Below are 14,624 nucleotides of genomic sequence, written 5' to 3'. Positions count from 1 at the left end.
AATAGTGGATCTCTAAATACTTTAGGTGGTATTATTGAATCTGATTCTAGGCTTTAGCCTAGCAATTTAACACATAATTTGGAATTTGCTTGTGTTTAATATACACATTAGACCAAGCGTAATGGGGCGTTTTCCATAAGTTTTTTTGCCCCAAAACGCCCTATAACGCCCTCATCCCCATTACGGGCGGCGTTTTGGGGCGTTATAATTCAAAAAAATTGAGGCCGGCGTTTAAATTAAAACGCCAAACAATCCATTAATCCACCAATCAACGGTAATATCTCCAACGGCTAGTTTGACCATTTTTTATTTTTTTTAAAATCTATTATATATATATATATATAAACAATCAAAACTCATCCATTTTCAACAAAAACACTCTCAAAACCTCTCTAAAAAATCCCACATTTTATAAAAAAACTTGATGGATTCTCCTAGTTCTTCATCCATGATGAATTTTTACTACAACGAGTTTTTTGCGGATGGCGATGGTTCGACCGATGAGGAGCTTGAGCAAGAGGCGGTTACGAGTGCATGTCAACTAGCGGTTCGATATGTCAACCATTCTCGTCGGCCCGAAGCCCCAAAAAATAAAAGAGGCTATGTTGAACGAGACCGACGCGCGGCACACGAGCGTTTGATGAAAGACTATTTTGACGAGGCGCCGACATTTTCAAACGAAGTTTTTAGGCGTCGTTTCCGGATGAGTAAACGGTTGTTTCTACGCATAGTCAACGACTTGGAAGCCAACTACGATTATTTTAAACAAAAACCGGATGCGAGAGGGTACCTTGGATTCACCGGTATCCAAAAGTGTACGTCGGCATTACGAATCCTTGCTTATGGTAACACTACCGACATCAACGACGAGTATCTAAAAATGGCGGAGAAAACAACACGAGATAGCTTGGAACATTTTTGTCGCGGTACAATGTTTTTTTTTAGTTTTATTTTTTTTAAACGACGCGTATGCTTAGAATTTTTTTTTTTTTTTTGAATCTTATGTTTGTCTATATTTTTTTTTATAAAGGTATAATTGATGTGTACGGTGCGCGTTATCTTAGAACGCCTACATGGGAGGACCTTCAAAAGATCTACGAGGTACATAATGCTATGTACGCTTGTATAATCATGCACAACATGATTTTGGAAGACGAAGGAAAGGCGATATGCCAGAATTATGTGCCAGAAGCCGTTCACCAGGAGCATCCGCAGGCGTCAATGGAAGAAAGAGTGAGTAACGCGCGAGAGTTGCGTTACGAACCGTACCATTCCCAGTTAATGGTTGATTTGGTACACCACGCATGGTCGGTTCGTTACGTACCACCTGAGGGAGAGGAAGAAACGGAGGACGAGGAAGACGAAGTTGGCGAGGGTGACGAAAGCGAAGACGAAAACTAGTTTTTTTTTTCTAGTATTGTATTTTTTTTTTTCTGTTTTTTTTTTATTTTCGGTTTTTTTTTTCTGTTTTTTTTTATTTTCGGTTTTTTTTTTAGTTTTTTTTTTATTTTTTTTCATGGTATGTAATTTTATTTTTAAATTAATGAAGTTTTTTTATGTTTTAAATTTAAAAAAATAATTGGGAAATGATTGAATGGGGCATTATGGGGCATTATACCACTACACCACTTTTTCTATAATGCCCTCATGCTGACTAGGACGCCACATGGCGCAAAACGCCCCATGGTGGGGGCATTATAGTGTATCACCACTACACATGGTCTTATAAATTATTTTGGCCGTCAAATTAAGTAATATATGTTTCTTTTAACGTATGAGATTGTCGACAACTACTTAAACCATTAGACCATCTATGTTATCGGTTTATATGTTATTACATTTACTTACGATTACACATGATATACATGTATAAAATTTAGAATTGGATTAAAAGAAGATGGTCTTGGAAACTCCTATTCTGCAACAACCAACCTTCAGAGTGGTGAATGGTGATATGGAAAGAAGGGGAGATTCATTTGAGAAGAAAATTAGATTGAGAAGAAAAAAATTCTTATTGGTTGAAATTTCTTCATTTTTATTCTTACAAAAAATTTCTTCTCATTTCAACCCGTCACATGGAAAGAATTGCAGCATCTATGAATAAATAATTGGCTTTCGTATACAAACACTGTACATAGTCCCCATTGATAAAAAAAAAAAATCACAAGTTTCTATTATGCCAATACAAGTTCTCCTTCATCTTGTTGCACTACTTCATCAGATATCGCTCCTCCTTGCCCTTGTTCAAGAATCCGCTTTATTTCTTCTGCATTTAGCGTCTCGTATTCCAGCAGTGCGTTTGCCAAAGTGTGCAATGACTTCTCATGCTGTAAAACAAAACCAGATTATTGGGCTAAAACTAATTTATCTATGTAAACTGATGGAAACTTGATACACAAACCTTTTTAAGTAACGATTTCACGCGTTCGTAAGCATCTTTTAGAAGTTTGACGACCTACAAAACATGAAAACTTGAGTAATGATCCTTAACTGTGCAAATTAAAAGCTTTAGAAACATACTTCTGCATCGATACGTGACTGCATCTCAGACCCTGGTCTCTCTTTTATATGAACTGGACCAATAACATCACTCATACCACAAGATGATACCTTTCAGAGAGTACAATATACATACATAATTAGCATAACACGAAGAAAAAAAAACTGGGATCACATGAGATGAGTGAAATACCATATATTGAGCAAGTTCTGTAGCAGACTGAAGATCACTACTAGCACCAGTAGTAATATGGTCACGGCCAAAGATAAGCTCTTCTGCAACCCGCCCACCCATGCAAACATCAAGACGTGCCAATAATTGTCTTTTGCTTATGGACGTTTCATCATTTGAAGGGAGCTGAGTCACCATTCCCAAAGCGGACCCACGGGGCATGATTGTTGCCTTATGAATCGGATGTGCACCATCCGTATTCAACGCAACTATTGCATGACCACTCTCGTGATAAGCAGTCAGCTGTAGCACATATACGCACATGTACCTCATAATAAGTACACTGGAACCAAAGTTAAAAGAAAAAAAAAGGAGGTACCTTTTTTGAATCTTCGGATATGAACATAGTTTTGCGTTCTGTACCCATAATTATCCTATCCTTTGCAAACTCCAACTGTGCTGCATTTAATTTCTCAGCGCCTTCAACAGCAGCTTTTATGGCAGCAACGTTCACCAAATTTGCCAAGTCTATCGCAGGGAAAAAACAGTTACAATTAAGATGTTCAATTAAGCACTAACTAACCAAGCTCGAAAAAAAAGCAAGCATGAAAAGTTTGATAGTGTGTGGCATTGTGAGTCAGTTATTTATTATGTAAAAAACGTACCTGCCCCATTGAACCCTGGTGTACCACGTGCAATTGCCTTCACATCAACATCCTCAGCAAGTGGTTTGTCCTGTAAATACAAATCGAGAATCTCTTGACGACCCCTCACATCTGGATTTTGAACAACAATCTGAAAAATTATCATCCATCAAATCAGATAAAGAAAAGGTACATGAATTACAAGAAAAATAAACAAAAGCTTTTATTATAGACTGTTAGCAAACTTACATGCCTATCAAATCTACCAGGTCTTGTTAAAGCAGGATCAAGAATATCAGGCAAATTTGTTGCAGCCATCAGAATTATGCCCTGAACAGAAACAAGTTTTTGTAACATAGACGAATAGGCTAAAGCATATAAAGAAATACTTATTGAGGTTCTTGTACGCACCTCATTTTGTTCAAACCCGTCCATTTCCACAAGCAGTTGATGCAGTGTTTTCTTTGTGTGGCCTTCCCACTGCTTCCGAGTCGATCCGACGGCATCTATTTCATCAATAAAAATTATGCATGGAGCCTGAAAGTGTCGGCAAAACATTATCCAGTAATGATTAGAACCTTTAAAGCAACCATCCTGAAGTAGAATAATAGATTCAAGAAACACGAACCTTTTTCTTTGCTGCTTGAAACAAGGATCTCACTCTCCGAGCACCTACTCCAACAAACCTAGCACAAGTAAAGAAACATGAATATATACAGTATTTAGCAAATAGCCTTTCACCATTTGTAAAAGAAATTTACTGTTTATGATTTTGATACAAGTGCTCATCAAACTTGTGTTGCTAGACATCATATTCTAAATTCTCAAGAATATGCCAAAAATTACAAAAGCAAAGTAATACTTACATTTCCTCAAACTCAGAACCTGCTCTGTAGAAAAAAGGAACTCCAGCTTCTCCAGCAATTGCCTTCAAAAATATTGTTACAATCAGAACATACAATTTTGGTAAAGCAAACTCCTTGAAAAAAAAGAAGCCAATCTAATGACAACATGCGTAACTATTGGAAGTATATGGAGAATGATGCGATTGTATCAAATGAGTACATTAAATTCTAGAAGTCCAATTCCAAAAGAGAGAAGAACATAATTTACAAATACGGTTACATGTAGTGGAATTACCAAACGATTAAAAAAAATTCAAACACTCATGGAGTGCTGCAAAATGAACATTGTGTCAGAACTGACCTTGGCAAGTAGAGTTTTCCCTGTTCCAGGTGCACCAGTCAAAAGTATCCCCTGCAAAATGATCCAGTAGGCTTCTTATCACTAAAAATACATCAACAAAAGACACATTTTACCAAAAAAAAAAAAACATACTTTTTAACATAAATATCAAGTTTACATCATATGTACTAAAAGTACAAACCTTTGGTAACTTTCCCCCAAGTCGAGTAAACTTCCCAGGGTTTTTTAGGTATTCCACAACTTCCTCAAGCTCTTGTTTGGCATCATCACAACCTTTGACATCCTTAAATGTTTTTACGTTCTGCACAGAAACATTACATAATACACCTGTTAGCTTAATAGATACATATGCAAGGAACACCTATTCTTAGTTCACTGACAAAAAGGTCAAACATTCACAGCAGCAGGTAACAAAAAAGAGGCATGAGGGGGATGTAAGAAAGAAAACATGAAGCATAAGAGAAGTGAAGATGTAGGTTTACCTTCTCGGGTGCTATTTCTTTATGTGATTCTTTTGGGGAGTAAGAAGAACTCGAACCAACACCAGAAGCTCCTATACCACCTAAACCACCAATATACTTTTGAAGTGCAGCAGCACCCATTACCCTGACGAAGGAAAAAAAAACAATTTTACTTCAACAGAAAATGGAAAAAACTAAGATGCAGCATGCTGTCTGTGTGTTAAGAGTTTAGGTGGCAAAATGAGCAGGTTTGGTAATGGATCAAACAGGTGCAGGCCAAAGACTAGTCAAAACAAAAGAGGTTGACCCGACAACACTTTTTTGTGTTCTATTTCGATTATTAGGGTTTAGTTTTAGGTTTTTGGGAGAGGGGGAGGGGGGGGGGGGGGCAGGCTTTTGGTGAGAGGGTGAATTTAGGTTTTTGGAGGGTGAGGGTGGGGGGATTTAGGTTTTTGGGGGGTGTCGGTGGGGGTGGGTTAAGTGGTTTAGGCTTTCTGTATTAGTGTGCAGTATAAATATTTTTTTTTGATTTTTTTTTTTTTTGATTTTTTTATATATAAAAAATAGCGGTTTTTTTATAAAAAAGTGTAAAAAAAATTGGTATGTTTTTTTAGTTACTTTTTTGGTTTTCTCATTTAAACTAGTTTTCTCGTGATCCGTCCCCTTTCATATAAATGGGTTAAAATTGCCGCCAATAACGAGAGGTGTGACATCACTTGGAGAGAAGCAGCATGAGTCTCTAACCTCTTCTGGCATTTAATTCATTCTATTAAACCTTTATAACTTTAGGCAAACCAATATACAAGGCATAAAGAATTGATGAGAAATTCATACCACATTAAGCCAATCGCAACAGTGAATAAGATTGTTGAGATGAGCTCCTGTGCAAAACGTGATGATCTATTTGACACTTTTGGATCAACCTACAACAAGAAACCCTAAAGTCAAACAACAGCCCCCCTTTTTGCAAAGATATACAAGGATACTGGTCCGCAACCAAAGATATGCAGACATGATTGTCCTACAGAAAAAAGGACTAAATTCATTTTTAGATGAACTCTCACCATCATAACATGCAATGGCTGCCTCTCAGATATGCCAGGATTTAAAAAGGACTCATCTAACTTTCCTGATGCCCGTTGCTTAAGTTCTTGTAACTGAAAGTAGATTGTAAAGCACATATTATTGGATACCACTTACAACATCATAATATCATTACAATGGAATGCTATACAAAAATAATTACTTACAAGAGCAGGAAGACTGGAAGGCTTTCCAGATTGCTCATCAGGAAGATATTCAGCAATGGCATTCGTGGCTACCAGAGCTCGGATGTATTCTGCAACTCCTCTACTGTCTACTGCATACTGCCTTTGCTCAAAACGCCTTATGACAGACTCCGGGCTGAAAATAACAATGATGATGGTGGTAACAATAACAAACATCAAAATCACTTACATGACACTATATCTAGGGATGTGAATGAAAGCAATCAAAAGATGTCACCAACAATAAAAGAAAAGGTCACATTGCTTCGTATAGCTTCTTTCATTTAGAGACACAGATGAAAGCACTCAAAAGGTGTCACCAAAAATAAAAGAAAAGGCTACATTGCTCCGTATACCTTGTTCCACGACTGTATATTTAGGGATGCAAATGAAAGCACTTAAAAGGTGTCACCAACAGTAAAAAACGGTGTACGCGTAAAACCCCAACATCGCATAAAATCTTCAAAAGCTAGGGATCTTCTTGTAAAGTTGATATATATGTAAGATATTTCTTAAAATTCAAGGGTATCCATATCTAAGAAAATCACTAGGTTCCAAGTCACCAACCTTGTTTAAAGTATTACTATGGAGGTGTTTGGGTAAAAGTGGCGAAGCTTGAGATTTCCGACCGGGGGGTCGAAAACGTATATATCAAAATATTTCTATAAAACCAGGGGGTCAAAAACGTATATACCCAAAAAAATCTATACGAAAACTACGTACTCCCCAATACTGAACGAAAAGTTCGGGGGTAGGCCGGCCCCTCCCGCCCCTATTATCCTACGCCCGTAAAAATGAGTATAGTTGTGATTATTTGAAAACTAACTGTGAAGAAAAATGCAAATTACCTGATTGTCCCTGACAGTAATCAACCAGTTGTAATTAGCAATAATCACTTTCAAACAGTAGACACAAAAAAAAACAGCAAGTAACTGAGGAGCAGTTATTGAAGAATTACCTACCTGTGTTTATTGAGCTCAAGCAGCAAAGCAGTCTGCTTGGCAGCGTCCATTGGATTCAAGTCAGCTTCAGAAATGAGGAGCTCTAACCTCTTCTCTTGGCGCCAAAAAGGCCACCAACTAAACCCATCTGACAAGAGCATTTTCGCCTTGAACCTTGCAAATAATCCCATCAAAAATACAAATAAGGGAAATTTCCCCTCGGTTTCAACTGTTGCAGCAGCATTCAAAGGCTGTTGATTTGGAAAGTCAGCCTCCTCCGGTTCTGGAAGTGGATTATTATTAGTGGATGAAGAAAAAGACGATTGCGAATCAACATTATCTTGGCTCAGTGCGAAGAAAGGAGGGTACTTTGGGCGGTGACTTGTTGAGCAAGAAAGAGGTAGATTGAAAGGGCGAATTTGTAGGCGTCGTGGGAGAGGGGGGGTTATCGGGGGTTTAGAGAGGAGAAAAGCTTGAAGAGCAGACATTGAATTAGGGTTTATGAGTCGGTGTTGGTGGAGGAGAGGGAGGGGAGCCAGCCACACACACACAACACAAGTGAAGGAACAGAACTCAAACCTTATCTATCTGATCTCCTCCCTGACGATGATTCAAGTTTGGCGCTTTCTTTCTTCTGTTTTTATCCTCTTTTTTTCCCTTCCTTTTTATGTATGTATTTTTCGATTGATTCGTTACTTGGAAACGAATACGTGCCCTGCCTGCTGCCTCTTCTTTACAAATCTCCTCCTTCCTTACCATGAAATTTTGGTCATATGATACGATGATAAAAAAAAACGTGATTACCCAATTGTTTATTTAAATTATATACCCAAATAATTATATTTAATTTAATTAAAATTTATGGTTTTTCGATGACCATTTTCAATTAATTGTTTCATTCTATTCTACTAGCTAATAATATGAAAGGTGAATTTCTCTTGTGTTTTATAATTCTTTTTATTTACCTTTTTTACTATATACAGTATAAACTTATCTTTTAAGATTTATATATTTAAATTTAATTTAAATACTATAAATTAGCAAGTTACTTATGCATATATGTGTTGTACATGATGTTTTGGGATTTTTTCAAAAATAATTACACTGCGAATACGGGGTTGAGCCGTAGTCCGTGCTACGGCTAAGTCTACATTGGTTCCGCCCCTGGTTATATCAAAATTAGAATGTTAAGAAAAATAAATGTACTTGAAAATTCAATGAGGAATTGAGTATTTTAAATAAATCTATTAGATTGGGTATGAAACATAGTTTTACAGTTAAATATGAGACTCAGATTGTGCCCTTGGGTTGGCCCTGATGTTCTTGTGTCAAAATCGGTTCAATTTGTCATAGAACATCGGTATAAGTATCGATATTATAAGAATCGTTATTCCTTTTGTATAGTTTTTACCGGCTTTTGACTAGCTTGACAGTTTTTTCGGGTTTCGGCCAGCTGGGGTCCAGGTTTTGATGGGGTAGAGATGGAACTGGTTTCTGGTTTAGGTGGGAACCAATTTCGGGTCAGGTACTCTGGGTTGGTTCCGGGTCCGAGTTTTATGTGCACCTCGAGCTCAAGGGAATCCCTTATTTATAATACCTTAAAAGCAAAGGTCGTGGCTTATGCCACCGACCAAAAACACCCTACACTTTCAAGTTGTTTTACTTTACACCCTTTAACTTTTGACATGAGACACTGTTAACCCTTGTATTTAAGTAATTTATACATTCACTTTTAACTTTTGGTAATTGACAACTTGGACACTCCAACATTTTCTACTTTAATAACTTGACACCTCTTTTTGTTTAAATTAGTTATACGACTTTACACCGCAACGTGCAACAAATTATTATACTTTCTTATCAACGCCTAACTACGTCAATGTATAAATTACTTTTACGACTTTACACTGCAACGTCCGAGACATAATCTTTTTTAATTTGTCTAATGACATTAATGTCATGAACATAACGTGTGTAACAAAGTAAAAAATATGTAATGCTACGTACGCACACTCCACGTTAATGTCATCATCTTTACAAGCGTAACAAAGTCATAAACGCAACTCACATAGGGGCTAGTGATTACTACAAACAAAGTTATTAAAAATACTCCAGCTAGGTCCACATACGTTGTTACTGGATCTAAGGCCCAAAATCTTAGGGCCTGTTTGTAATGTCATCATAAAAAGCGTGAGGATGAGGGAGGGTCCAGTGATCGATTGGGTATTGTTCGTCGGTAAACTGGTCAGAAAGAAGTAGATCGGAGGAGAAGTCAGGCTTCATAAATCAAAATAGATCGGTATAGATCCCAATTCTTCATTCTTTTCTTTGCTGTTTAATAATTAGGTTTTTGTAATTGTTTCAATCTCCAGTTTATCAATTGCTAAAGAAACCAGTCTTTCATCAATCCTCTTTTAGATCGCATATACAACAAGTTCTAGAAACATCATGTTGCTTGCTTCAACCTGTAAGATCATATACAAGTTGTCAGTTAGATCCGACTGTCATAGACATGGATGCAAATTCTCCCTCCAGTACTTTCAAAACACTCTACTAAACAAAAACATGTTGCTATTCAATTTTGTAAATGATGTAGATCCTGAAATTTATTTAAAACTGTCCGGAGACATTAAGAATTAGATGAGAAATGGTGACTACTTTGTTATGATATCTTCAAATTCATGTCATTTATCTCTCTCACCCCGTGTATGAAGTGCATCAGAGATTTAAATATACGCATACAACCAACATCATATACAGCTATTGTTGAGTTTCATCATAGATGGGCTGTCTAATTGTTTGTATGCACTTGAAACTGTTACAGTCACATTGATCAGTCTGCACGGCTATTAATTGGGGACATAAGCAGCAAAGGCATATGCCAGCAACTCATATGATTGCCAGGTATTGTGGACTTCATTACTTTACTTGTCAGCGCGTTGAAATGCTCTTTTCATTGTGTCACCAACCAATCATATGGTAAAATGTTCTGTGTTTTGATTACATTCCTATCAGTGAAACACAACTCACACATAGAAAGTCCCCAGGGTACACATTGATATACTATGTTGATGGCTACACATAACGAAGTGTCTATGTTAGCCTTTAGAATTATGTATGTACCCGCCTATCTGGTTTAAGCTTGATGTAATGAAGAGGTACATAAGTTTAACAGCAAGCCAGATTGTATTCACTATTCATTAGCTCTAAAATGTGCACTAGTCTCTGAGTGAATATACGAAACACAACGGTTTCAAATGATAATCAATGGTCCAGTATTAAAGTAATGAAGAAAATGATTAATTTGATGTGCTTCTGGGACATTCAATATGATATGCAATTTGTATATACTTAATTTCGGTAAAGCTAGTGCCCGTGGAAGGATTTAATCATTTTGAAATTGCCGATTTGTAAATCATGTATTTCTATTATAAGTTTGAGCTGTATTAAAATTTGAAACTGTGTTTCAGATCTATGGTATGATCATATCTACAACCGAACAACAAAATTGATGATATCACTGTAGTTGCTTTAAAGATGTCTTCAGCCCAAGATCCATTTTACATTGTAAAGGACGAGATTCAAGATTCTGTAAGTTACCTTTTACATTGTAAGGATGATCTGAATGTATTCTTTCACATTTTTGTGTGACAACTCCTGATAATGGATCCCTCTTTTGTGATTTGCATGCCAACACCAATCTGTCTTTTTCTCACACATGACTCTTTGCCATTTATAGCTGGAGGAAGTTATGCTAAATTAGTAGTAGTGTATATGTATATAATCAAATTGTTCCTCCTGCTACATGTTTGTTTTCTCTTTATGCAGTTTGGTGAGCATATTAATATAGGTTGGAACTGAACTTGCATGCAATTTTAGGATTAAAGAAAGAGGGGTTCCTTAATTCTTTCTAGCACTGCTAATAATTATTTATTTTATGTTAAATTGTTATTAGCCCCATTCATTCTATAGTCTCAATATTTTATTCTAGTCCTAGAATCTGTTGACTTTCGTCTTTGTGGGATGGACTACTATCAAGTTTATTGGCGATCTGATTATCTACCTTTTGTTAGATTGATAAGCTGCAGGCTACCTTTCATCAATGGGAACACATCCCTGTAGCCAGTGGGGAGCAGTCCCGACTCACAAAAGAACTTCTTTCCAACTGTGAGAGTATTGAATGGCAGGTATGTATCTGAAATGCTATTAACAAATCATGTTTGTTGTTTTCTGAAAATCAATCGAGGTTTCTATCTCAGTATCTCGATTGCATGAAAGCTCTGTTGTTTTTTCGTTTCTTCATCAAGTTATAATGTTCCCTTTTCATCTCTTTTGCACACTAGCTGTTGGGAAATCAACTGACCAATTCTGTAAAAAGTTGTTATGCGGGTGCCATTTGACCTTTAGGTTAATTAGTTGACAGTGAAACTTTAGTATTTACATTTTTGAAAATCTATATGGTAATCTTCCCACAAAATAAATAGCAAAAACTATAAACAGTTAGCTATGTATATAGGAGAATAGTGGTGGATAGTTGGCACGCTTGATTTGATTTTGATTATTGTTTTTGAATATTGAACTGAGCATCTTGGTAGAAAAATATACTCTTGAAAGTATGTATATTTGTATTTTTATCTATAAAATCATGCCGGGTGGATATTTTTTTTGGTCGGTTCTGAAAATCGGTTTTGTGATAGGGAAGGTGGATGAGCTGGAAAAGGCTATATCTGTAGCAGCTAGAGACCCTTCTTTATACGGCATTAATGAACTTGAGCTTGAAAAGCGAAGAAAGTGGACCAGCACTGCTCGGGTTCAAGTAAGACACTTTTTTTCTATGCTTTCTTTCTTTGATAAATGCATGCGTTTTATTATGCAATTGATATAATACCATATAATTAGGTGGCTAATATTAAGAGGACAGTGAGCACTTCAAACTTTGGTGGGATGCGTCAAGAACTAATGCGAATGCCAAAGAGTCATCAGCAGGATAGGAGCGCACCATATGTTGCTATAGATAATGATGATTTCATATCTTCTGAATCAGATAGGCAGATGCTTCTCATCAAGTAACATTCTGTTTCCCTGTTCTTTGTATAGATCCTTTTGAACAAACACATATGAAAGGCAGTAGTGGGGGGGCCGATTCAACTCATATGAAAGGCAGTAGAGGAGAGGGGGGGGGGGGGGGGTTAGTGTAATTTTGATAATTACCCTACAAGACCAAAATTACTCTACATGAACATTTTACAAAATTACTCTACAAAAGATCAAAATTACTCTACAAGAGTAATTTTATAGTTACTGATAATTACAAATTTGCCACCGCCTCCGTTTCTCCTTTTCATGCAATTCGTATGTTTAGTACGTTAAGTTTATTTGTACAGTAACTTTACCCTTGTTTTGTAATTGTCAACCTTCAGGCAACAAGACGAAGAGCTTGATGAGCTAAGTGCAAGTGTGGAAAGGATCGGATCTGTGGGGCTTACCATACATGATGAACTCATTGCACAGGTAATAGAGATGGTTTACATCTGTATCTTTGTAAGCATTTACATAATGAATTACTCATTTACACAACCCGTCAAAATTAAAAAAAAAAAATGGTAACATTGCAGGATAAAATTATAGAAGAATTAGGTTCAGAGATGGATAGCACAACCAATCGCCTCGATTTTGTTCAGGCGAGTTTTCTGTTATTCAGAAACATTGGTTTCATTAAGATTGCCGCATTTTTTTAACAGTTGGATTCCGATATTTGAATGTGTACAGAAAAAAGTGGCTGTAGTTATGAAGAAGGCGAGTGCCAAGGGTCAGTTTATGATGATCTTGTTTTTGCTCGCCCTGTTTATCATTTTATTTGTTTTGGTTTTCTTCACCTAAGCTAATTGGATATCTTGTCACATTATACTTTTTGTCCCAATATTGTAAACTCCGAATGCATGCATGCATGTTGTATCGTTTTCTTTGGAATTGGTTTTTGAGGTGTACAATTACACATTGGTTGCTCATGTCTTAAATCATTGTCCTAAAAAATAAAAATACTCATGGTTTGCTATTTTCCCTTAAATATGACAACATTCTAGCACACACATATATGTTAGTTTGTGCAACTTTCATGTCTTATACTAGTAAAGAGTGAGGGATGTTTTGTTTGGTATTTTGAAAGAATGAGAGGTGTGTATTTTATTTTTTTTAAAGTGAGAGTTATATGATGAGATAATGTTGATGGACAAGGCAAAGAATGGTTTGCTAATTATAGATGAGATAGGTCTTCTCCTTTGTCATCTTGTTCTAGACTAGAAGAAATCATCATCTTGTTGCTGGAGGAGCTGGTCTTGTGCTCCACCTCGGAATATTTCCAACTTTATTTCACCTTCCATTTGTAACATCTTCACCACTTTAACAACATTTGCTAACCCCCCAATGATTAACAACAAACTGCCGATGATGCCTGTCCACACCCATCTATAGCTCTGCACATAACATAACATGGCATATCAAAAATTAAAACATACATTTATTATAAGAGGTACGTACGTACGTACCAACAAATTTAAACCGTGATGAGTGTGGCCGAGTTGCTCTAGGAAATTAACAATGGCTCCGGCCAAAAACAAGAAACTGGCCATTAAGAAGGGGATCTGGACAGCATGTTGCAAGATCTGAAGACTGGCGTCTGCCCGCTCGTAGATTTGACATGAATTGTGGATGGAGCCCACCACCCATAATGAAGTGCCGGCAATAAGCAAGTTTAGAACATGAGCCTCGATCTTATCATAACCAAACCCTCTGTCTACCTAATAATAAGAATTAATTGGTGATGATAAATAAACAATATAATATAACAGGATTGATTAACCAACAACCTACCTGAAGGACGAGAAGAAGAAGGGCCATGAAAAATAAGAGTGCGCCCAATGCCTGAAGAGCGGGGACGGCAACCTCTACAAACAGAAGCTGAGAATCCAGCTCCATGAGACGGAAGCGGTAATTAATGGCGGCTAGATGTGCCACCAGATCATGTATGTTCACCACTACTATCAACCCTAACCCTATCAACAGCACCACCAGTCCAGATTTGGCCTCCCTGGACAACTGCGCCACAAACCCACACAAGAAAACAATCGTGGAGAAGACGTAAACTCCTGCGTTGGTATACTCCCACCTCTCCCTACTCCGCCGTGATCCGTACACCCTGCTCTCTCGCGCCGTCGCCAGCTTCACCATTGGAATTGGAATTATTATTATTGTTGTTTTTTACCACCAGAACAGAACAGATCATCCATCTGAAGCACGCAGACACTGATCGAGATGGTGAAACAGTCAAGAGTGGAGGGTTACGTGGCGTCCTGCATGAACATTTCCCAACAACCCAGCCTTCTGACACGTGGCTCTTGCACATTTTTTTACGGGAGAACAGTAACAGTACTATT

At 37.1% G+C, this 14,624-nt stretch overlaps 4 protein-coding genes across 7 annotated transcripts; 2 read left to right on the top strand and 2 right to left on the bottom strand.

The window, feature by feature from the left end:
* The first annotated feature begins 478 nt into the window (after positions 1–478).
* LOC110907907 lies at positions 479–1,953 on the top strand. Its single transcript, XM_022152824.2, has 3 exons — positions 479–926; positions 1,031–1,115; positions 1,881–1,953. Exons 1-3 carry the CDS (start codon positions 641–643, stop codon positions 1,951–1,953), a joined length of 444 nt encoding a protein of 147 aa, XP_022008516.1. The 5' UTR covers positions 479–640.
* A 123-nt stretch (positions 1,954–2,076) lies between these two features.
* LOC110905163 (ATP-dependent zinc metalloprotease FTSH 11, chloroplastic/mitochondrial) lies at positions 2,077–7,943 on the bottom strand. Its single transcript, XM_022151055.2, has 17 exons — positions 7,213–7,943; positions 6,233–6,386; positions 6,047–6,139; positions 5,817–5,905; positions 5,004–5,127; positions 4,703–4,822; positions 4,522–4,572; positions 4,182–4,243; positions 3,944–4,001; positions 3,727–3,852; positions 3,565–3,645; positions 3,337–3,466; positions 3,051–3,199; positions 2,693–2,974; positions 2,521–2,610; positions 2,402–2,455; positions 2,077–2,327 (listed from the first exon to the last, which is right to left on the bottom strand). Exons 1-17 carry the CDS (start codon positions 7,677–7,679, stop codon positions 2,175–2,177), a joined length of 2,283 nt encoding a protein of 760 aa, XP_022006747.1. The 5' UTR covers positions 7,680–7,943; the 3' UTR covers positions 2,077–2,174.
* A 1,424-nt stretch (positions 7,944–9,367) lies between these two features.
* On the top strand, positions 9,368–13,246 carry LOC110905162 (syntaxin-61). Of its 4 annotated transcripts, none has more exons than XM_035983603.1 (10): positions 9,394–9,490; positions 9,564–9,658; positions 10,016–10,095; positions 10,662–10,782; positions 11,265–11,378; positions 11,889–12,007; positions 12,091–12,257; positions 12,612–12,702; positions 12,807–12,872; positions 12,961–13,232. In XM_035983603.1, exons 5-10 carry the CDS (start codon positions 11,372–11,374, stop codon positions 13,069–13,071), a joined length of 561 nt encoding a protein of 186 aa, XP_035839496.1. In that variant the 5' UTR covers positions 9,394–9,490; positions 9,564–9,658; positions 10,016–10,095; positions 10,662–10,782; positions 11,265–11,371; the 3' UTR covers positions 13,072–13,232. The 4 variants fall into 4 exon arrangements, with proteins under 4 accessions (XP_022006744.1, XP_022006746.1, XP_035839496.1 ...); XM_022151053.2 differs by having other exon boundaries at positions 9,398–9,490; positions 11,894–12,007; XM_022151052.2 differs by lacking the exon at positions 9,564–9,658 and having other exon boundaries at positions 9,368–9,490; positions 11,894–12,007; positions 12,961–13,246.
* Positions 13,247–13,360: 114 nt separating this feature from the next.
* On the bottom strand, positions 13,361–14,615 carry LOC110906319. The gene is made up of 3 exons (XM_022151476.2): positions 14,062–14,615; positions 13,737–13,988; positions 13,361–13,664 (listed from the first exon to the last, which is right to left on the bottom strand). The coding sequence occupies exons 1-3, from the start codon at positions 14,416–14,418 to the stop codon at positions 13,488–13,490; spliced, it is 786 nt and encodes a 261-aa protein (XP_022007168.1). The 5' UTR covers positions 14,419–14,615; the 3' UTR covers positions 13,361–13,487.
* Positions 14,616–14,624: the final 9 nt, after the last annotated feature.

The sequence above is a fragment of the Helianthus annuus genome, chromosome 14 (assembly GCF_002127325.2).
Source record: "Helianthus annuus cultivar XRQ/B chromosome 14, HanXRQr2.0-SUNRISE, whole genome shotgun sequence".
NCBI classification, from domain to species: Eukaryota; Viridiplantae; Streptophyta; class Magnoliopsida; order Asterales; family Asteraceae; genus Helianthus; species Helianthus annuus.
Note: the sequence above shows the minus strand (reverse complement) of the source record. Positions and strands in the feature narration are given on the sequence as shown.